This window comes from Chenopodium album, chromosome 22, assembly GCF_948465745.1.
Source record: "Chenopodium album chromosome 22, dcCheAlbu1.1, whole genome shotgun sequence".
In the NCBI taxonomy this organism is placed as follows: domain Eukaryota; kingdom Viridiplantae; phylum Streptophyta; class Magnoliopsida; order Caryophyllales; family Amaranthaceae; genus Chenopodium; species Chenopodium album.
In genome coordinates, this window is record NC_137855.1 from 33208462 (window position 1) to 33233537 (window position 25076).

Below are 25076 nucleotides of genomic sequence, written 5' to 3' on the forward strand. Positions count from 1 at the left end.
TCGGAGATTTTTTAATCTCAGTTATGTTTTTAATTGACCAAAGCACGATCGGTCCTTTGCTCCCTTGGAGGGCGAGTTGGAAAATTTTCAATCTCAGTTCATGCTTTCCTTAATTAACTCCCTCTCATGATCACAAGTGAGCACGCCGGTTTCACCACCGTCCTCACTTGGGGGGCTAGTTATACGGGATGATACCGGTAGTAACAGTTAAATAGCCGGTAATATCTTCTAATACCGCTAAACAACTGTTGATTAGTAAGAAAGCTCAAATATCCATAACGGCCCTCCTAACGGCCACGTGGAGAGCTGCTTGAGGCCACGTAGGCACTTGCTGCCTACAAGGTCGGTTTGCCACCTATCGTTATAGGTGGCACCAGCTTGGTTGTTTCCTTATATATACCAAAGCAAATGTTCACCTAAAGGTACAATCTTTTCTCTCTCTCTCTCTACATATCTAAAACATTTTCTCTCTCTTCACTCTTTCTTCTTATCGGATTGCTAACTTTAGCATCGGAGAGGTTATTCCCGGATAACCCCCGGGTTAGCTTATCTGTGTTGACTGTGCAGGTGCGTAATTGGACAGTAAACCTTTACCAACCCACGAAGATTATCTGTACCGGAGTTCACCCGGAACAGTAATTATATTAGGTTACGTTATTAGCTAGGCTGGATTGGTTGATTTAGAGTTGGAGCGGGTCAAAAGTGGATTTGTGTACGTATAAATTAATCACCTTATATTATGAAGGGTGGAAACGGATCGAGACCAGGGTCAATAGTAGCACAAAGGCCAATAAATTAATCTAGCAAGAAAAAAATGTCAACGAAGATAGACAAAACTGAGTACAAGTGATTATAAAAGTTACATGTGCTTTTTTATATCAAATTTTTTTCCCCCAAAAATTTTGGAATATCTTATTGGCATTTAGTATATCGAATTTATCTAATAATCATGTCTATTTATTATTTTTGAAAGATAATAATCATGTCTATTAAAACACCTTAGATTTGATAACTTTTAACCATTACTCCAAAGTACAAAAATCATCCCATTTTATCCAACCTTAATGAGCACACACCTTCATTTTTTCAACCTTTTATTGAAGAGAACTAAGCTAAGCTACGAGTAGCTAGTAATAATTCAAAAAAAACCATAAACTGAGTTCTAATAATTAAGCATCGAACTAAAGAACGCAAGAAACTAATAAAAAGAAGATTATGTATTAAGCACAACATTGATTATATCACTTGAATTTATACTTGATTAGACCTTCATTAACTTCCAAGCAAGCTTAATTAAACTGCTAATTCTTGTGTTCTCTCTTCTTCTTTTTCTTTAAATAGTAAATCGTAGAACTCCTCATGCTTATTAATATATATGAAATCTATTTAATTATTACATTAATTATACAATTAGTCAATTATTCATTTGTTCCATGTCAATTTTTTTTCCTCGGTGAGTATTTTATTGGAGTATTATATTGATAAAAGACAAAGAGTTTTATTTTTTTATTTCTTATTATAGTTAAATGGATATTATTTTTCTCGGTATCTTTTTTATAATTATTTCTTTTCACTCCTATTCATTATTTTATACAACAAATTCACATTATTGATATATACGTATCTTTTTAAGAAATTGCAAAAAAATCTTGAACTAAATGAACTTCGAATTGGATAATTATTCATCAGATGAGTTGTATGTACTTAATTAAACATCTTAAAGTCTACATTACAAACAGATGAGTTGTAATTAATTAAACATCTTAAACAATGCAAGAACTAGCAATAAACATAACATGCAATGTCTGTATCATGTATCATACACTTGAATCTACACTGTTGCAATTAGGCCTTCAATAACTTCGAAGCTAGCTTAGTTATTAATTAATTCTTCTGTTCCTCCTACTTCGTCTGCCGCCTCTTCTAGTCTTCTTCTTCTTCGAGCTAGAATCACGAGAATCATCAACGCGGCAAATATCCTCATATAAACTACCCAAACATTCCGCCATAGTAAAGTTGTAAGGAGACACAACCTCGTGATCACTATCTTCCATATAATACTTAACACCATTGTTGTCGACAACAGGAGGGCTAACAAGATAATTCGGGATGGGATTAGGATAATTAAAGGGACATACGAGCATTGGTGGTGGATAAACAGGTACATGTCTTGGATAGCATAAAGGTCTTGGATAGCATAAACTTGGTACATGGCTTGGATAACAAATCATCGGTCGAATTGATGGTATCATTGGTATGAAATTATGAGAAACCATGACAGCCATTTTACTTAGGTTATTAGTCTTCTAACATGTTGTTTCAGGTAGAATAGATGAACTCAAGAAAGAATAATTTTGAGGAATATAATTGCTAGTATTTTTTTTTATGGAAGTCTAGTTCTTTTTGCTTGGAGTATATTTTGAGATACGTTTTAGGTTTTTGTAGGATATATTTCTTTTTGATAGGGTAAAATTAATTACTGTAGGATTTTACACGCTCTTTTAATTAGGAAAGTTATATTTTTTTTTCTTTTACTTATTTTTGTTGAAGATTTTTATTTGCAAAAAAGATTTGATTAGATTATTTTTAATGTAACTTAATATACCTTTGTTTTTGAAGGAAAAAAATAATAAAATAACTTACCTTATTCTATCCCCCTCATTGTTATATTTGAGGATATTGTTGTAAACTTGTAATGTTTTATTATTACTTAAAAAGACTTTTGTTTATTAGGTAAAAATTTATAGAGGTGTGATAATACTTATAGAAAAAAACGAAGACATGCTTATTGTAAAAAATTATGTGGGCTAAGTAATGTATTTAATTTAACTTTTACTTGCATAGTTGTATTGGTGAAATTTCTAAGGTACAGCAGCCTGTACCTTGCTTGGTATAGACAAAAAACACAGAAAGAACATGTAGTTGTTTTGTAAAGAACATACCGTTGTTTTTTAAAGAACATATAACAGGTTTGTAAAGAACATCCAATTTTATTTTTTTTGTTTATCTAAAGAACATCTGTATTATTAATAAAGAACATGAAAATATTATATAATGAACGTTATTTATATATATCTACCATAATTTTAAGATAAAATTCAATGAATATATCACAATAAGCAATGAACATTATACCACAAATAAAAGTTCATTACACTGACAATCAAAGAACATGGACATATATTTTTTTTTTTTTTTTTTTACTTTAATTAGGTATATATGTTCTTTACATTATAATAGTATGTTCTTTTCCCTACAATTATTTGTTCTTTACATTTGTATAAAATGTTCTTTTTGTGAAACGGTGGTACGATTTTGCGAAGCGGTGGTACGATGCAAGGTACCCACGCCTGTAGGAACCACACAATCTGCGAATTTTTTTTTTTTAATTTTACTTATTGTTTTTATCCGTATATAGTTTGTTTTCATCAATTAAAGCCTTAATCCCATAAGTGGGGTCGGCTAACTAACATGAACCAAATTTGATTATTCTGTCTAGTTATTTCAGTTTCACTAAATTGATAATATATGGGGTTGGGGTTTAATTAATAATAAGTTTACTATTGTAATTATATCTAGTTATTATTGAACGGAAAGGGTCGATTTAATTTAGAGTCGGAGTGAGTCAAAAGCTGACTATGTACAAATGGGTCAACTTATGAAGGGTTTAGAGTTATATTAAGACGGTTCATGTCAATAAGTAGCAGACCAATAAACAAGCAAGAAAAAATGTTAACGAAGAGAGACAAAAGTGAGTACAAGTGAATATGAATGTATACAAGCACTTCTCTTTATCAAAATTACATTATACCTTATCCAATAATCATGTCTATTACAACCTTGTCCAATAAAAACACCTTAAATTTGACAACTTTCAACCATTAATATTTAGATTATATATACTTGCAACGAACTTCAAAGTACAAATAACACATTGTATCCATCCAACCTTATTGGCTTATTATTGAGCGCACCTTCATTTTCCGAATAAGATCAACTTTCTATTGGAGAGAACTAAGCTAAGTTAAGCTAATAATGAGTTAAGTATAAAACAAGGGACTCAATTCTTGCAAAATGTTGGGAAAGGGAACTCTATTTATTTTATAGAGGGAAAAAAGGGACTAATGTCTAATGGGCTAGAATAGGTTTGGGTTTTCGGTGGATTTTAATTAAATAAAGGAACGAATTGAGTCCCTTTGGTTAAAGAATTAAGTCCCCTTGGTTAAACAATAGAAGAGGTTTTTTTTTTTTTTTTTTTTTGGTAAATATTTTTAATTTAAGACCGATAAAAAAAAAAAAAAAAGAGTCTCTTCCTCTTTTTGGAACAAAAATAAGGCATAGAATTACAATACTTTTGAATGTTTATTTTCTTCATCATCTTCATTACATCCTCGACCTTCCAACTCCACATTTCTCTTTAAAATCATGACCATCTCATAAACTAACTCCGACTCACGTGGACTGTCAACCCACCTACCACCTAATATAATCACAGCCATCCACTTGTTTATAGTTTGGGCATATTAGAAATCTCATAAAAGGATGCTTGACTGTCTTAGAAACTCTCCTTAATGACCTTGTGATGCAATATGCACTAGGCATATCGATAATCTTTATTTTAACTTTTTTATTTTTAAATTCTAGGGCTCTACAAGCCTTCACTAAAATTGCGATGTGTGTTTCTGCTACAAATGCAAGACAAATAAACTACAAACCAGAGAGATGAAGAACATTAAAAAATTATTGAAAGAATTATTTTTTTCGGATAACAAACATTTAAAAAATTTCAAGAACAAAGCTTTTGTATTGCTATTGCACTTTCTCAACATCAAACAACTATATTTTTAAAACAATCACCAGGAATGAAAAAATGAAGGGCTTGAATTTGTTTGGTTTAATCAAGGCAACAATTAGAAGACTCAATTATTTATAAGGGACTTAATAAGGCAATAATGAGGGGACTCAATTCTTTATAAGGGACTTAGGCCCTGTTCTTTTGAGGTTCTGGACAGAGAAGAACATGAGTCAGCAGAGTAGAGTAGAACCGAGCTAAGCCGAGTCGAGCAGAACAAATTCATTATTATTATTATTATTATTATTATCAAATAAAAACTTACAAAGTTAATCAATTTACAAGAAATTGGTGGGAAGCCGAGATACAATCTGGGCCCCCACCCCTCTAGCTATAGCAAATCCGATCCTGCTGAAGATGTGAGCAGCTGCACGAGCACCAATATCCTGAGCCTTAGCGAACGCCTGAACACGCTTCAGCAACGCAACAGCATCCTTCTCTAATTCCTCCAACGAAGAAAAGGAGAAAGGACAAATTTCATTATTATTATTATTATTACTATTATTATTATTATTACTATTATTATTGTTATTATTACTACTACTACTATAACTATTATTATTATTATTATGATTATTATTATTATTATTATTATTATTATTATTATTATTATTATTATTATTATTATTATTATATCTCAAAAATATTCAATGACATACAACCTACAAGAAATTAGTTTGGAGCTGAGATACAATTTGGGCCCCACCCCTCTAGTTATAGCGAACCTGATCCTGTTGAAAATGTGAGCAGTTGCACGAGCACCAATATCCTGATATTATTATTATTAATTATCTCAAGATATTAGTTTATTATTATTATTATTATTATTATTATTATTATTATTATTATTATTATTAACCCGGTCCTCTAGCAATGCCTCTATTTGCTTATTATTATTATTACTATTATTATTATTATTATTATTTTATTAAATATTATTATTTTTATCATTATTAATAATTATTACTATTATTATTAAATATTAATTATTAATTATTTATTATTATTAAATATTAATTATTATTATTATTATAATAAATCAATATTAGTTATTATTTTTAAAGCATAGTAGAGCAGGACTCAGCAAAGTAGAACATAGCACTCTAAAGAACGGGGCCTTAATTCTTCTTGGGTTAAAGGTGAGTTAAGTCACCTGAAAATACTCTCTAACATCGGAAATTTAACCCTAGTCCCCTTTTCCTCTGTAAAATAAATAGAATCCCCTTTCCCCACATTTTACATGCAAGAAATGAGTCCCCTGTATTATACTTAACTCGAGAAAAATTGGGGTAATTAAACATGACAAATCCCAACAACAAGATGGTGGGGCTTAAAGACATTTAGCTAAGTTTTTCTCTACAATTAAAAAAAATAAAAAATTGATACAAGTACCATTATATTAACTTTATTACAAAAATTTCGTATTTTTTTTAATAGAAAATATTCTCTTTTTTATGATAAAAAAATTATGTATTTAAGTTCAGGTCAAATAATACTTCGTACAAAGTACTTGGTATAATTTACATAAAATAATTAATTACAACAAAATGGTCATAGATACACTAAATTTAATTTTACAACTAATTTTTAGGCCCTGTTCACTTCAGCTTAAAAAAATAATATTAAGTAAAAATAATTTCAGTTCTGTAAAAATAAGTTCAGTTTAGTAAAATTAATTTCAGTTTAGTTAAAATAATTTCAGTTTAGTAAAATAAGTTCTACTATGTAAAATTCAGTTTTTATAAAGAAGACTCATAATAGAAAATCAGTATAAATAATTTCAGTTCAGCAAAAATAATTTCAGTTCAGTAAAATTAATTTAAGTCCAGTTAAAATAATTTAAATTCAACAAATATAATTTTATTTCAATAAAAATAATTTCAATTCAGCAAAAATAATTAGGTGAAGTGAACAGTTCTAAATATGAAAATGATTTTAATTCACTACTTTTAGCAAAATCGCATTTTCTCACAAAACACTTTTTTGCACTTTCACTGCTCAACTCACCCCCTCTCTCCGCCCTCTTGCTCCCCCCTCTCTCTCTCCTCCTTCTCCATTGAAGCGCACTCAACATCGCACTTGACGACTAGTTGACGTTCTCCATTTGGTAAGTTGGTTGTTTCTTTTAGTAATCATCATTTCAATTTCACAATTTAGGGTTCATCTTCCACCAAATTTTATTCAATTGTCAATACAGTAAGTGTAGGGTTCGAAAATCTCAACTATTGGCTCTAAATACTAACATTATGAATCGATTATGTTGCTAGAAATTTTGATAATTGAGTCACATATCCCTAAAATTATGTAATTTGTTTGTTAATCGAATCAAATTTGGTTGCTAATACATGCTATTTCGATAATGTTTCTCGAGTTCTTACAGTGAGATTGTTATTGTTATAATTTGAGCTCAAACTATTTTTGTTGTTGAACCAAAGAAATGTGTTTTGTTGAACCCTTTGAAAGAATTTGAATGTTGATTTTTCTTTTAAAGGTTGGTTTGTCTTTTGGCCTCAATTTTCTCTCATTTCTTGTTGAAGAAGACCAAATAATTTAAAAAATTATCCAATACTTCACCCTGGAATTGGGCGTGGGTTTCAAACTAATTGTTTTGTAAAAACCCTTTTGAAAATATTGCTCATTTATAATGAAGTGATTCAAGTGAATAAGAATTGAATCTTCTTTAGGGTTTGATGTTTTTTTGAGAATTTTGCGTGAGATAAGGATTGTCTCTTCTTCCGGGTTTGATGTTGGTGTCTTCCATAGATGAGGCTTCAAAAGGGTTTGTTTTATTGTTTTTATCATGTATTAAGATGAGAGAAGAGAGAAGAGAGAAAGAAGGTAAGGGATTGTTTTAAGGAGAGGATTTGGCCATTATCTAAAGGGGAAGAGTGAGACTTAGAAGGTGCAACTTGGTGCCTCTATTGTGAATTGTGATAGCAAATAGTAATCATCAACTCTTGTGTTTTGGATGAAAATGAAAGAAAAAGAAAGATTAAAAAAAAAAAAACAGAAATTGAAAATTCAACATCGGGAAATAGTTAAACTCTTGTAATTTGGAAAAAGGTACCTTTTTACGACATTTTATGCTTTATAAGGTAGTTTGTGACAACATTTTTTTTATAAGATAGTTTATTATAAAACCAATTTTATAAGGTATGGAGTAGTAGGGGTCTAGGGGAGCACCGTTAATTTCCCACAAATTTTTCCTTGAATAACATAACTTTAGGCTCTCATTATGTTCCTCTGTAAATGTTGCCAAGTTTTAGGAAGAATACATTTTTTGGGCTGTATTTTCAGGTAATTAGTCTCTACAACTATCTAACTTCCAGACAAGCCCTCGCCTATAGCTCTATCGATAACATTTTTGCTATCTTAAATTTTAGGTGACTTTAGGAAGGAAAGAGTGTCAAAAAGAAGTTAATAATAAATGTGTGGTAGTGAAGGAAGGAAGCGAGTATATAGGGTTACGAAGTATGAAATACTGTATAATTTCTTATACAAGGAACTTAAGTTCATTACAACCTAATAAGCAACTTGAAGAACTATTGACATACAGCTGCTAAATTTGGACTTATCCTAATGATTAACTATGGCACAGATTACAGAACATAAAGTTTTGTTTTTTGTTGACGGATTTTTTTTTTTTTTTTCCCCTGCTCGTGTACTGATTTATAGTCGGAATTTTTTGAGGTTTTCATTTCCTTGTCAAGCTTGCATTCATAAAATATTTAAAATCCGGTTTCCCTTTAATGGTATCCGAGTAGCAGCTTGAAAATATGTACAAGTTGATCAGTTAATGGTAAGTAGTGATGATGGGTAGTACTAGTTTTATATTTGCTATAAGTTTACCTTAATTGAGGCATATATACTACAGAGTATGTAATTCCATTTTCTTATTTGAGTAGAAAGTTAATTCACAATTGCTGCTGATTGAGTAAAAGTTTGACCAGGTAACTTAGGTTTCTGTTGTAACTTGTTCATCTCTTTGTAGTTATCTAGAAACAATGTTCATCAAAGTACAACTGCCTTGGAATGTGATCATCCCTTGTGAGCATATGGATGTCAAAGGATTGATGCTGCAGAAGTCAGTCATACTTAGGTTGATGGAAGATTTTGCAGCCAAGAAGGCAACAAAGGAGCTTGGCTATCTGCTTGCGGTCACAACTCTTGACAACATAGGAGAGGGAAGAGTCAGGCAGCAATCTGGGGATGTTCTTTTTCCTGTTACCTTCAGCTGTCTCACTTTCAAGATTTTCCGTGGAGAGGTTTTGGAAGGAACTGTCCACAAGGTCTTGAGGCATGGGGTGTTCTTGAGGTCTGGACCCATCGAGACCATATTTCTCTCTGCTCAGAAGATGCCTGGCTATCAACATGTTCCCGGTGAAAATCCTATGTTCATAAGTGAGAAGCAGTCGAAGATTGAGAAAGATGTGGTGGTGCGCTTTTGTGTCATCGGGACTAAGTGGGTGGAGACTGAAAGGGAATTTCAGGCTGTGGTTGGTTTGGAGGGAGACTTTCTTGGACCTGTCTGATCTTTTAACTTGTTGCATGCTCTGCCTGATCTGCTAAATTGTAAAATCTGGGTAATTTTCTAACTGTAGTAGGATGTATATATTTGGTGTTACACCATTAACTGTTGCTTGAATGTTCTGGGTTCAAAGCATTGATTTCGGAAGTATTAGGGTAATGCGCTATGGATTGTTATTAAACCTGCCTAAAAGCTATATCTAAGCTTTTTTAAAGAGCATATGTAGAAATCAGCATGGAATTTGCTTTCATATCGCCTTTTTATTGCTTAGTCTCGAAAGAGGTTTTCGTCCTTGGACTGCTATGCATGTCAGGTCTCGGCAGGGAACAGGTCTCTTGAATCACAATGCAGGAAGGAGTATTAAAAATAGTTCCTTGCAAAATTGTGTAGCAAAGTACGAGTAACAGTGATCATAATTCACTTCAATAGGTCACCGTTCATTTGGTCTGTTAAAAGAAAATGTCCCAGTTTCCTTATTTTTATCATTCAAACTAATATTTTCGCTAATATAACTGTATTAATTTCGACCAATATAGAAGTATGCTAAGTAGTCGCGAATTCATCAAAGCCTTGTACTTGATTAGCTAATAATTACTGGGTATAGCTGTATAAGGCAACTACGGAGTACAATTTATAAATGACAACTTTGAAGAAGTATACAAAATGTGAAAATTAAACTAAATAAACTCCGTCAACTTTTCCATTAATCTCATACATTCTATGTAGTACATTACAAAAAAGTGGTGCTCATACCGTTCAGTAACATTATACTCCGTAGCTCACACGAGTCCAAATATTACCATTAACTAAATTCTAACTAATGGTTTAATTAATAAAGCATCAAATTTTATTATGCAAAAAACGACATACAAAGAAGATTATAATTCATCTAATAGACCACACTTTAGTATAAACGTACTCAAACTCCGAATCAAGCTGTTTAACGTGTTAATTCTTGTGTTCTTCCTTCTTTGTCTTGTTCTTCTTCTTTTTCTTTGAGGCAGCATTATTACGACGATAATTGTGATCATCAATACAACAAATATCCTTATACAAACTACCCAAACACTCTGCCATGGTGAAGTTGTAAGGAGGAACAACCTCGTGATCACTATCTTCACTGTAATACTCAACACCATTGTCGTCGATGATACGAGGCCTAGGATTATAAGGGATCGGATGAGGATTATAGGCTTGCACCATGCTAAGATTATAGGGATGTACGAAGATTGGTACGGGAATAGTAGGTAAAGGCATTATATATGGCACGATATTGTTACGAGAAACAATAGTCATCTTATTACTTGTGTTGTGTTGTTTCGCGTAATATAAATGATTTTGTAAAAGAGTTTTTTTTTTTTTTTTTTTTTTTTTTTTTTTTTTTTTTTTTTGACAATAGCAAATAACAACAAAAACAACATAATTACACATAGTCCGAACCATTAGTACGACATTCCTTGGCAATCTCGTCTGCCCTCTTTACCTGGTCCCTTTGGACTTTTAGAACTGTGCACCTTTGAAACAAGGTACCCACTTCCCTAATCTCTTTCACCATCCAAGTAATAGAGACATCCTTACCTGAATCACCTTGAATATTGTTGATAAGTACAATGGAGTCCGATAGTATGAGGATTCCTTGCTTACCTTTCGCCCTAGCCCACTTCATAGCTTCCAAGCACGCCCAAGCCTCACACTGTAGAGCCGAAGTAGCCACTCCATGTTTGCCCCCCTCGCTATCAACATTACCAGGGTTACTTCCTATAACTGTCCACCCAATCCCTGCTCTTGTTGTCTTTTTATCCCACGAGCCATCCACTCCCACAATAAAATTGTCGTACCCATTCCTCTCTTTACCCAATTGCACAGCGTTGAACCCCGGGGGAATGTATGGGTCATCCACAGGGATATCAATAATGTTATTGACATTCCCATTGTTTTGGCAAAAAATATCATGGTCTCGCATTGCCAAGTTAAAAAATTCCAACACAAGGCTTGAACCCCCATCAACGCCCATAAAGCATCGAGCATTCCTAGTCTTCCAAAGCCCCCATAAAGTAGCAATAAACTTAATGATACGAGTGCCATACCTACCATCCTCGCTATAAAACAGCAGGATATAGTGCTGGATCCATAACCTCAAAGAATTGAACCCAGATATGTCAGAGCAAATTGCCAGGGAGCCATTCCCCCAGACTTCCTTTGCTAGATCACATAGCCTAAAAAGGTGTTGGCTATCTTCCTCTTGTAAAAGAGTTTTGATGTTAACTAATTATGAGGAAATTGAATTGCAAGTAGTACATGATTTCTATGTCTGATTTTATGGGTATTTATAGAGTTTTTAGGTTGATTTTTCTAGCTCTAATAATTCTTAGTCGGTTGAACTTGAATGTTACATATTCTACTAATTAGGAAAGTTTTTTTTTTGAAGGAAAGATTTTATTAAATATTTTTAGTAACTTACCATATTATATCTTACTATATACGTAGTACTTATATAACAATTGAACATATTGTTAACGGTAGTATTTGGTTTTAGTTGTCGTAAGAAACTTTCCATAACCACGCAATAAATCGTTGAAATCATCATGCTCATCATCAACACAAACCTATGTGCAAGAAAGCCAATAATTATATTCATTCAAAAAAAAAAAAAAAAAACCCAATAATTATATAATTATTGTATCACTTATATGATATTAAGTTATTAAATAAGACGTGCACTTAAGTGATGCACAAGTAAGGTAAAGCTTAGTTATTCATAGAAGGTATTTTCTCCGTCCTATTATATACTCTCTGGTATCTACATATCACAATGACTGCTCAATTTGGCCCAAACTCTAAGAAAAAACGTTACATTAGGCAAATTTTGTAGGGCACATTAGGGCCTGTTTTGATTGACTGAACTGAATATTTTATGAGAAGAGAATATTAGGAACTGGATTGAACTGAACTGAACAGAACATTATCTGAAGAGAACAGGCCCTAAGTAGCTAGTAAGTTGATTTAAGCAAAAACTGAAAATAGATAGACATAATTTTCCAAAGAAATGAACACAAATGATTAAAAAAAATTAATAAAAAAGAAAAGTGTATAGAAAAATATATTACTCTCTTCACGTTCTTCTAAGTGTTACATTTATAAATACGACCGTGTTTTTTAAAGTATTTTACTTTCTTTTTTGGCAAAAATACTATATTTATTACATCTCTACTCTCATGGTCCACATCTAAGGGTCTGTTCTGATTAACTGAGATGAACTAAATTGAATATAGCTGAAATGAAATGTTTATGAGTGAAGGAAATTAGGAACTGAACTGAACTGAACTAAACTAAACTGAACTGAATTGAAATTAAGCTAAATAGAACAAGCCCTAAATCCATTACTACATTTTTTATTATTTCTTTTCTCTCACATTTATTTTTAAATAAATTACTAACCACATTATTTTTTTTAATTAACAATTTTTAATGCTTCAAATACCCCAATTTACCTCTTATTTTATTACTACTCTAATTATATCTTGTGATTATATGTATTTAGTATTTATGGTGTCTTTTTTTAATAAAACTTTGTGATTTGCAGTTGTATACATTAATTTTCATGATTAAAAAAATTATGAATATTGCAGATTTATAAAATACACATTATTACGAACATAACAAGACCTGAAGACCCAACTTGGTATATTTTTTTTCTTTATAGTTTATCATACACATAAGGTCAAATCACATCAGACCAGATCAGATAAGTGCATATCATATCAGGAAAACAAAAATAAGGTGAGCTAAACAAGTTCTTAGTTATTATTATGTCTCTTATTAGCTACACAATCAAATGTAAATGACAATTGTTTCAAAAAAAAAAGTGTGATTGCCTATAATTTATTTTCTTAAATTGACAATAAAACTTTTTAAATTGAATCCATATATGTTAGGTATTCATATTATTATTTATCTTAAAATAAATTAGAAGTATTGATAATTTGGATAATCTAGGGGATAACACCTCAAATTAAAAGTATTTTTTTTTTTTTTTTGTATTGTCTAATTAGGGATGACAATGAAGCGGGTTGGATGCGGAGGATGATACCTCCACACCCATGCATCCCGTCTAAAAATCTTATACCCATCCCCGCCCTACCATGGCGAGTACATTACCTACGAGCTACGTTACGTCCATACTAAACCCGCCGGGTACTAGCTAATATTCATTCCCGCCCCACCATCCATTTGGATATCTATATCCACCTCAAACTCGCCCTAAACCCACCATTTTAATGCCATATTATATTACAATAATATGAAAAATTATCATTTCTAACAAATTTCTATTTTCATATCATTAATTTAATATTTTATTTGATTATATTATTATAGTATCTAGATTCTAGACTCTTCCAAGTTTGTTTCAACCTTTACAAAAAATAGTATAAGGTGGACATGAGGTGGGTGATGGGGCAAGGCGAGGATGGGGTGGGTTTACTCTAAAATCTATACCTGCCTCATCACTCGTGGCGGGTACATTTTTCATACCCATCCCAGCCCCCATCACCCGCCAAATCTATCTCCGTCTTTGCCCCAAGTTTCCCATTTGACATGAACCACTGCCAAGCATAGCCTAAATAGTACTATTTGCTTAATAGTTAAATTTCTCTAAAATGATGTCAATATCTATCTATTATTGATTTTTTTTTTATTGCCTAAATGAATATAAGTTATTTTAAATACTAAATATAAATTATAAATAAATAACTAAGTAAATAATGTTAAGGAGGGATATTTTATAGTAATCTAATTTTAAACACCAACTTTTCACTCTTCATCCTTCTTTTATACACAGACTAATAGTGATTTTCTTTCCATGAATCTAACAATCAAATTAACATTTTGTTTCTTTATTAGGTCACATACTATCGCTTTTAATTTAACGTTACTAATTACTTCGTATAAATATATAATCTTTTTAAAAAATGAGTTTCTTTTTCTTTGCTTTACTCGTTTAAATTTAGTTAAATCATTTCGAATCAAAAACACTACCGATAATAATAAATTCAAATCGCAACAACTTAATTGAGACGAAAAATAACATACGCCCCTCCTCCCCATCGTAACAAAGAATAGGCAATAAAATAGGACATCAATATATCTAATTCAAAGTAACTGTCACCTTCTTCTTTAAACAAAGTTTCAGCTGAGTACAATTCAAATTCTTCATTGTACTCGTCAAATTCAATCCTAGTATAAGGGTAGTCCACTTTATAGCTCCACTTTCTCATTTCTACTTCCCCAAATTCATCCTCCAAAACCCCAGAAATGCCCTCATCAAAAGGGCCTAAAATCTTCCACAATCGATCTTCTTCTCCATTTTCATTTTCCCGAAAACCAACTGTTCAGATCTTCTGCTTTTTGATTGGAATTACTGGGTTAATCTTGGGTTTAATTGCAATTTCAAGGTCCCTTTCTACCCAAAATTGTACTTCAATCGAACCCAAAACAGTTTCTGTAGTTTGGGAAAGAACAGATGATAATAATGGCGGTATTTCAGATGGGGTTGTGAAGAATAAGAGGCATAAAGTGATGGGTTTTGTTGGGATTTTTACTGGGTTTGGATCTGTTGGTCGACGACGGTCTTTGCGCCAGACTTGGTTGCCGTCTGATCGTGATGGCCTTCAACGGTATAATACTTTGATCCCTAATCTTATCTTTCATTTTGTTTGATTATTGTTATTGTGGAACATGTGATTTGATCCTTTCTGCAAATTTGTATTTCCTTTGTCGGGATGCTCGTTACTAGTTCAAATTACACTATCAACGTGACTATTAATTCCCGGATCGAGTTATAGTTATAGGATACTACATGGTGGTTAAGGGACTAGACATTTCCTTTCGGATGTAAAAACATGTTACTAGTTCAAATTACACTATCAGCGTGATTATTAAATCCGGATCAAGTTATAACTTTAGGATAGTCTCTCTACTACATGGTTGGTAAGGGACTATATATATACTTTGTCTGGATGTAGGAGTTGTCTTTCTTACTAGTTGAATTACACTATGAGCGTGACTATTAATCCTGGGGGAACTTGTAATTTTTGGATAGTCTGTCTACTGCATTGTTGGTTAGGGGCAAGGTAAATATCAACATTTATATGAATGCAAAGAAATGGAAATTCTTATAAGTGATATGTAATGAGTGCAAATTTGTAGTTGATTCTATTTTCTTGATGTGTATGGGTTGTTAGAGTAAGAGGGGGAGTACTTAGCTTTGGAGTTAGTGGGTTTGGAATTGTTAGGTGATGGCGTTGCAATTGTGTCTGTTGCCCAGTCAATTCGATTGGTGTCTGTATTTATGAAGATGATGTTCAATGGGCAACATTATGTTAGGATTCTACAGTAGGGATATGCACTCATGATTTCCTTATTCTATTGCTTATGAGTAACAGAAAATATATACACTGTTAAGGCTTAAGCTAGGCTGTATTGCCCCATCATGGATTTCTTATATGGGTCAATCTGCATTTTATCCCTAGTTTCTGTTGGTGCTTGCAGTGTTGGCCTGTAGCCTAGCACTGCATTCATCCCCTATAGCTAATTCTTGGTTTACAAATGGCAAAGAAATTGTTGATGCTCATTAGATTTGAACTAAAGCCTGGAGATCCTCAGACTTATATACATGTAGTATGGACACTTGTAGGAAGACTTGTATCCTGCTTGCAATGCATATTGGATACCAACACACCTTGGACATGTCTTCGCACCTTATTGGTCTGGTTATGATTTTTATTTAGTGTGTTTCTTAAACCATTACACTATGTTTGGAGAAGATTTTGGAAAAAATGGGAGAGTAGGAAAATTGAGGGATACATTGCCTCTGATTTGGATAAGATACAGGGAAAAGAAATGGAGGGATCTATTTTCCTTCCCCTTTCATTAAACCAAATTCCTCCATTGTTAAAAAGATTTAGAAGGAAAATGGGAGGCTGCTCTACTTCTTTCGATGATTAATATATTGAAAACGAAAAATTGTCAAAAAAAACTACACATAATTACACCTTAAATTATACTTCGTGTGAATTAATTAATCGAAAGCTTCTTATGATGATGAATAAATTGAGACAAGAATGAATCTAAAGGTTTTTCTTTCCTTTTTTTTAAAAATATATTTTGGATATTTTATGAACATATTGCTTATACCCAAAACTTGCTCTTGTCCTATATTTTTTGGGTTATTTGTTCCTGGGTGTGTTTGGTGCCAATGCTCTTATTCTATGTCAATGTTCTTGCAACCATACCAAGGACTTACCAGTTACCACTTAACCAGTCAAGCAACTTGATGTACACTAGGCACTAGCTCAATAAAGCTTTAGCTTTTAAGTAATATTGATCTGGTTGGTTCATGATATCTTTGTCGGGAATCCTCTTAATGTGTGGTTGATCGCTTGAGCTAAAAGATTATTAGTCAGGTTTTAGTAAGATAGTTAGCCTAACCTCAAATTTTACTCTCATATTGTATCTTAATTTTAGTGAAAAGGAGTGGAAGTGCTCCCTCCTTTTTATTTTTTTTTTATTTTTATTGAAGTATTACAATTTGACTGACACATAGTTTTAGGTAATTTAAATATTTAATTGACTTATTTGTAATAAGATGTAAGTGGGATAGTTAGGGTAATAAAAATTTTAAGAAAAGATTGTGAAGGTAATAGTTTTATAGTTTATTGGAGAGTAAGGGAATTGTGAGGAGAAAAATAATAAAAACAAGTAGGAGTGGGGACTATTAGAGGAGAGATATGATATTTAAGTCTACTAGTTTGCCAAAAAAGGAAGCATATACCACTTAAATTAAAACGGCTGATTAAGGAAGTTTAAGTTTTAACACTTGTAAAAAAAAAGGAGAAGCTAACAGTTTCCTTTGAAGGAGTTAGCGGTCCATTCTTTCAAGAACTAAAAACATGTGTGCTTTAATTCCCTATCTGGATTAGAATCATTGCCTCATTGGTGTTTGTTAGATGAAACTTGTATTTATGAAGGTTCTCATTTATTTCAAATTCTATGGCCTATGCGATTAGGAAAAAGAGTAATGCTTATCATGCTAGATTTATGCCCATCCTGAATGCACAAAAGATTTTCTTATATTTGTCTAATATGCATATCCTATATTGTTAGATGAAACACCAATGCTATATTTTCAGTAGTGTTAATACAATGGTACTCTTTTGTGCAAGTAGATAATTATGATGCGCCCTCTTTTGTGCAATGTGTGGTACTCTGCAATCTTGAAGGGTTATCAAAATAAATTTATGGGAATATATCATGCTGCATTCATTTCTTTCATAATGCTACCAAACCTCGTCAATTTTATGTAAAGTTTGAATTTCATGTTTGTGTCAGTGGTGGGCAAAAATTATACTACCTTCGTTTCAAATTATTTGCAACAATTAGACCTCTCCACTCACACTTTATGTCAAATCGTTGCAATAATATGAAACGGAGGCAGTATAACTGTACTAGAAAATAAACCACAGAAAGTTACTGTGTATTTATCTGTATTTCCAGTTAGTGGCCTTTTGTGGCATAATGCTCTAAAGGTTTTGAGAGACAAATTTGATAAAATGAATTTTAGGCTTGACCAGTAAATGCTGCAACCAATTAATGTTTTTTTAATACAAAATTAAAAAACTAAAATAAAAAATCATGAATCCTTTGAGCAGATGAGGAATTTATTAATTGTGAATGCATAGCAATCATATTTTGTTAACATAATCAACAGTTTCTCAGAGTCAAGGTCTTATGCTGTCCTAATGAGGTGACCTGTTTAGTTTGCAAGACATATTTTGTATTTTAGGGTACAAAGTAATGTAGTTAATTATGTAAAGAATTGTCGAATTTTTACTCTTCGTCGCATTTTGTTCCATTGTATTAACACTACTGAATATATGGGCAATATAAGTAAATCAATTGATATTGTATACTTTTTTTTTTTTTTTTTTTTTGAATGGCATATATTAAATTATGTTCTTTAGAATTCTTAGTGCATGTTTGATATGAACCTAGAAAAGGAAATGGAATGGAAATGATTAAGAAGAGGAAAGGGCAATGTTAAGTGTTACCATTATTAGTTGTTAATTATGCCGAAGGAAAGGATTCCCTACTATCAACTTAAGGATTGAGGAGAGAAACAATTATGTTACCATAGAGTTGAGAGAGGTGACAAGTATGTGGTAATAGTTACCTTTAGAAAATGGGATGTTTTACCCTACCTTCCATACCAAGCAATTTGTAATGGAAATGGTTAATTGATTACATCTCCACCTCTTAAAAATACTATACCTTGATCATCCTGCTGTATTTCAGTAGTTGCAAGAGAAAACTACCCTGAGAATTTAATATTCTTTGAGCAAAATGGGTCGGTTCTTTAGTGATTATATTGGAATCAAACGGATCATCCTGTTGTATGTCTCTAGTTGCAAGAGACAAGTACCATGAGAATTTTATATTCTTTGATCAAAAGGGGTCAGTTCTGTAGTGATTTTAAATGTTACTCAATTTATGACTATCTGCTTTTTTTTCAAAGGTGAACTATGCTGCTTTTAATGAAATTACTTGTCTGTGGAAAGTTCATTGCTAATTATTACTTTGATACCGGTTAAGTTGCTTACTGTGTGCAGTTATTGCTAATATGTTGTGCCTTCTAAAATCTAAGCTTTGATTGCAGACTGGAAGAAGCCACTGGTCTGGCTTTCAGGTTTATCATAGGCAAGACAAGTGCCGAGTGGAAAATGTCAGTGCTTAGAAAGGAGGTTTCCTTACATGATGATTTTATTCTGCTAGATATAGTGGAAGAGTACAGTAAGCTCCCCTACAAAACGTTAGTGCTAATTGTTTTTAAGATCTTTTATTGTGTCCCTGTCAATTGAGGTTCCACTCACAGTAATTGTCTTATAGGTTAGCATTTTTCAAAGCTGCATATGCTCTGTATGATTCTGAGTTCTATGTGAAAGCAGATGATGACATATATCTGAAGCCAGGTATTTTATATTTAAATTTTTGGACTTCTTGATTGCTCATCAATACATGCTTTTTTTTTTTTTTCTCCTACATATAGTCTCTTTACTTAGTTTTGCGGTTACATATTGACAGATCGCCTTTCGCTCCTCTTGGCAAAAGAACGGTCTGATCCTCAAACTTATTTAGGTTGCATGAAAAAGGGGCCAGTCTTCACCAGTCCAAAGCTTAAATGGTCAGCACTTGATGTTTTCCTTTTGCTGTTACAATTGACGACTTTTATTTTTAATGTTACTCATCATAATTTGAGTTTTTAAGTATATAATCCCAGTACATTCACACAAACCATGTTCCAGCATCATCTGAGTCTGCACTTGATATTATATTCGATATTTTGTTAATAATTCAATTAGTTAGTCTCTTGACTTTGTTGATATACGTGGGATATTTTCCAAATTAATTTATTGAAATTGAACCAAATTCACAGTTTTTTCTTCCTACCTATTGTGAATGTTGTAAACTGTAAGATACATTATTAGGACATCCTCCCCTCCAGTCTCAAGGTAATATTTTTTTTTTTTTTTTTAATCAGAGAATCCTAACGAGTGAAAATGTGAAATAGAGCTGGCTCATCTGGAGGCAGACTTACATGTATAATTAATTGTAGGATCCTTTTTTGATAGGCAATTAGACGATCTGGTGCTTCTTCAGCACTTAATATTTGAATGCCCTTGATAAGCTTAACATAGTCAGGAAGTGACTGCTTTTAACAATCTTGCACTTGATTTCTTAAAAAATGCTTGTTGAATGACAGTATAAATTGCACTGCGTATAATAATTGTCCAAGTCTCAAACTCATCCATTAAAGGACATAAACTCCTACCCCTAATTGGCAAAATTAAAAATATATAATTAGATAGATAAAACAGAAAAAGGTCCTCAGAACAAATAATTCCATATCTGAAATACCTTAGCATTCTATAAATCTAATACTTGAAAGCTAGCAATTTTGATAGGGTTCTCCCGAGATCATGGCGCTCCTAGAAATTTGTACTTTGTCTAAATTAAACATGCCCTAATGAATATATAAGCTGCTCATTATGAAAGTATATCATGTTTTATTTTCAGTTTATCTATAAGACTATAAATATTCAATCATATGTATCTTAGAAAAAGAAGTGTATTTGTTTAGAACGGCAGGTGCATGCAACTAGGTGTGAGGTATAATTTGCAGTTTGCATAGGATTATCTCCAGAAAACCATCCATTTACCTTTTTAATTTTTTATCCAACTAAACCCATCAACTTGTGGAATTTGAGTAATCAAAATTAACGATAGAGAGTAACACATTGCAGTAACAGGATATCCAGTTATCCATTGCAATAAAACTAGATGATGAACTGATCAACCATCTTTGGCAAGAATCTCTCCTTAGCCACCTGATTACCTGAAAGTACAGAACACTTTAGCCTTTTTCGATTAAAGAATTGTTTGGCAAATAGAAAAAATTTACAAATGTAATATGGAAAAATTGGGAGTGTTATGAAAAAAGTTACCTAATTGTGCTTCTTACCAACAGGATCTCAGTAGCCTGATATGTTTAGGCAATCCTTGTCAAGCTGAACTACGCCTAAAGGAAGAATTTACTGGTCTGTTGCATAATTGCTCTCTTTCCGACTAGACTGGCTTAGTGTTAGGCCATAATTGTTTTCATGAAAACCTAATGTAGTCCAAGAAGTCATACACAGTTCTTCCTGCTAGATTTTCCCTCCTTAATAGTTTAATTCTTGGATGTCTTTGGTCATTAATCTCGATACTTAAAACATGCAGGTATGAACCCATGTCCTATCTTCTCGGCTCAGAGTATTTTCTCCATGCCTATGGTCCAATTTATGCACTTTCAGCCAAAGTTGTCAGAAGTTTGGTTGCCTTGAGAAATGACAGGTAAGTTTGCTTTGTAAATTACTTCTAATTGTTGTTTTATAATCTCCATCATGCTAAAAGTACCCTTGTCTGAATTTTGGAGACCTGAATCCGTCTTGATCTCATCATCTTAACATTAGACAATAAAGGACAGTACATCCAGAAAATAGACAATCTCAAACCTTATTAAATCCACACCTGGAAGTGATCATTGCTCCAAGTCCCCTATCCATGTATCCCAGGCTGGAATTTGGTTAACATGGACCAACAATCATTTCCAGGTGGTCTATAACTCTATATGACCCCACCGAAAATACAGGACAGGTGATCATTTTTATAGAATTAGACCCCTAAATGAGTCCAAGAATTCACGTTATCAGGTTGAAATTGATACCTAGCATACTCATGCAGTCTCCCAGATATTTCTGTTTCTTGGTGAGCTCATTAGTCATGAGAAGGGGAAATTCCATTTTCTATAACTTATTATACAACATGATTGTTGTACAAAGGCTGGTGTGTCTTCCTTCATAAATTAGAACTTGTATTCCCTCTTGTCAAACATTTTTTTCCTCCTCTTGAAATGAAGCTTTAGAGTGGGGATAAGCAAAAGGTTTAGATAGCTGGTATTCAACCTGGAGCCTACACGAGAAATTGATCTTATCGGTTCTAGAATCCAGATCTAATGCCAAACTTAGAATAATATTAAAGTGTTTTTGGTTCCGTTTTATGAATTTATCAACCTTGAAGGCTAAAACTGTAGTATGACCATCCCAGTATGTTAGATTTATTTTAAGTTTTTACTTAATACTGTAGAATAACATACTGATACTATGAAGTCAAAGCAATTGCAAAACTATTTTCTTGTAATTTTTGGAAGCAATAGCATTTTGCCTTAAATAATTTATTTATCTCTAGGGGAAGATAATACAACGGGTACTGGTTCCAGAAACATTCCTCCCTATCTCAGGACTTTGTCCTTATCTTTTAGGAACCTAGCTCTGGGGCTGGGTCCAACTTTCCTAACATGACTTAAACTATATTCGGGATTTTAACCTTTAAATTTATACGGGCATCATTGCTCACCCATAGCTGCTTAGAGGGAGATATGTGATAAAAATGAGTTGTTACATATGGATGAGTTATATGATTGGCATTTGACGCATTTGTATCTTGCTCAAAATTGCAGTTTCCGAATGTTTAGCAATGAGGATGTCACGATTGGAGCATGGATGCTCGCGATGAATGTAAATCATGAGAACAATCTTGAATTGTGCGCACGAGAGTGTACATCAACATCCATTGCTGTTTGGGATATACCTAAATGTTCAGGTTTTTCCTCTACTTATCAGTTTAAAACTTTCAAAGTTATTATTTCCATGTTTTTGCTTATGGATACTGGATATCAGCCATTATTCTTGTGTGAATGCCAGATGTAATTTATGTTTGTCATCACCATTTCATCTTAATTCTCACACTAAAGTAACTAATTTCTCTTTTAGGATTTCCCAAAACGAAAGTCTAATTGTGTATCGTGCCAGATCTACTTTCATAGTTTTCCTTTCCCCCTATCTTCAGGCAATAAATTTTATTAATTCAAATGGGTGCAACAATAGAGAACTAGCAATCTTTTAGTGAACATCAATGAATGAAACTGGGATGGCCACTCATGCTTTACGTATTAAAATATACCTGTGGGAGCATCTACCAAGTTGCAGTGTTCCTCGACTGCACACTCCTGTCTGGAACTTTTCGCTGATGCTATCCCTGTCTGTTGATAACAAGATATTCTGAAACTAAATGAGAAAAGAATCCCAATTGTTTGTGATTAAATGAAATTAATCCTGATAATAGAAATATTAATTATATAGTAAATCAATAATCCTGACCATGATAAAATCCACTTTTAGTGGCTATTGATAATGGATATCATTGTATTTAAAAATTTGCAATTATTGATGGTTATTTTGCACTTTGTTACAGTATGATTCTTAAAGCTCTATTAATAGGTCAAACCCATATTTGAATTAATCGGCAAGATTATTAAGTTGAATACAGTCCATATCCGTAAAACCAAAAGTAATTAAGGTTTTAAGGGTGGTTCGTAGTGGTAAAACTAAAATGTTTGCTAAATTATTAAGAAAACCAAGTTTTCTAAAATTAAAAAAGTTCTAATGGGTGTTTTTTTTTTTTTTTTTTTTTTTTTTTTTTTTTTTTTTTTTTTTTTTTTTTTTTTTCTATAATGGGTAAAAGGAAGAAATTATTTGGTGCAATGAAAATTAGAGCATATGTTACTTTTCTCTTAAGGTATTGGATATAAAATAATAAGAGAAGTATAGGTATAATATTATGGGGTAAGGGGGTAAGGTGTTTTTATGTTGACAAAAATTGAATAAATTAAGATGAACCTTCCAAAACGGAAAATGAGTCGAACTTTCTGGAATAGAGGATACTACAATAATCCTTACTATAATTATATATTATGACCGTGAACCCAGGCTTTAATCTGAGTTCATGATGTCTAATATTTAGATAATTGGGAGTATCAATTTATAATTTTTTTTGTTCAATTACCAAGAATCGTGAATTCGTGATGTTTTTTGGTTAAAAGTTCTGTAGATGATTACAAGTGACATCTTGAAAATCTTACTCTGCATAGTTCCTCAAGATGCATGAATGATTTCTTCATTTCCTATAAGTTTAAACCCAATAATTTACTGATTGATATTTAAAATTCATTACACAGGACTTTGTAATCCTGAAGCAAGAATGCTGGAACTGCATAAAATGGAAGAATGTTCGGGGAGCAGTCTGAGCACCACAACCAGTGAATAGCATTAGCTCAAATCTGCTCATTTGAAGGTGCATTTTTGCAATAACCTAGTATTTTGTATTTGTATTCTTAACATTCATGATACATATCCCTCGGCTATTCCCTTTTTTTTTTTTTCTTTCCTCTTCATCCTGCAAATGTTTCCCCGATTCAGTTCGATTGATCGAATACGCAGATGAGGCAGTTACAGTAGCATAGGTTACATACATACTGGAGAGATGTATATTTTGTGAATTAGCAGTTAGTTATTATGCATTGATCTGTGTCATTAAACTTTCTTCACCCCACCCCTACTGCCCTACACCTCTTTTATCTCAGAAAAACTATATGCTTGTTAGGTGCGTAATATACAGACTTTCACCTTAGTTTGAGTATGTCTTGTGTAAGAGACAGTATAATATGTCTATCAGTAATAACGTCATTTAACTTGTGAACCTTAATAATACTTGTACTTGTTACTTTCAGATGGAAAATCACAATTTAGTTTTATGTAAATAGCTTCCTCCATCTTTAATATTGGCATCATTTAGACCGTTACACTTTTCAGTTTTCTTTCTCCTTTGACAATGTTTTAGAATCTAAACACGATTAAAAATATAGTCATGTTAGATCTTGTTATATTCGTCTTGATACATACCTTTAAAATATTGGTTTCTTTGTATCGATTTCTTTCTATTATCTTTACCTAAAGATAATTTAAGATAATCATGGTAAAAAATTATGCATTTGTAAGCATGAAACTTCCAAAGGTGTATGCAAGTTAAAATAAAAATAAAAAAAAATAAAAAAATAAAAAAATAAAAAAAAATCTAGGTATAGAACTTTGAACACATTTATTAATTTATACAATAGATATAAATTAGCATATGAGATCTTGGTGGATTCTCCTTAATGTAAACTCTCCAAATGTCAAGTTTTTTTACTAGTATAATACGTCCAAA

General features: G+C 32.4%; 2 protein-coding genes across 2 annotated transcripts; both read left to right on the plus strand.

Moving 5' to 3' along the window:
* Positions 1-6824: 6824 nt before the first annotated feature.
* LOC145605009 (DNA-directed RNA polymerase V subunit 7-like) lies at positions 6825-9630 on the plus strand. Its single transcript, XM_081661013.1, has 2 exons — positions 6825-6959; positions 8844-9630. Exon 2 carries the CDS (start codon positions 8857-8859, stop codon positions 9382-9384), a length of 528 nt encoding a protein of 175 aa, XP_081517139.1. The 5' UTR covers positions 6825-6959; positions 8844-8856; the 3' UTR covers positions 9385-9630.
* A 4869-nt stretch (positions 9631-14499) lies between these two features.
* On the plus strand, positions 14500-24415 carry LOC145604980 (putative beta-1,3-galactosyltransferase 14). The gene is made up of 7 exons (XM_081660977.1): positions 14500-15055; positions 19093-19245; positions 19323-19405; positions 19518-19617; positions 21213-21326; positions 22492-22634; positions 24049-24415. Exons 1-7 carry the CDS (start codon positions 14694-14696, stop codon positions 24135-24137), a joined length of 1044 nt encoding a protein of 347 aa, XP_081517103.1. The 5' UTR covers positions 14500-14693; the 3' UTR covers positions 24138-24415.
* Positions 24416-25076: the final 661 nt, after the last annotated feature.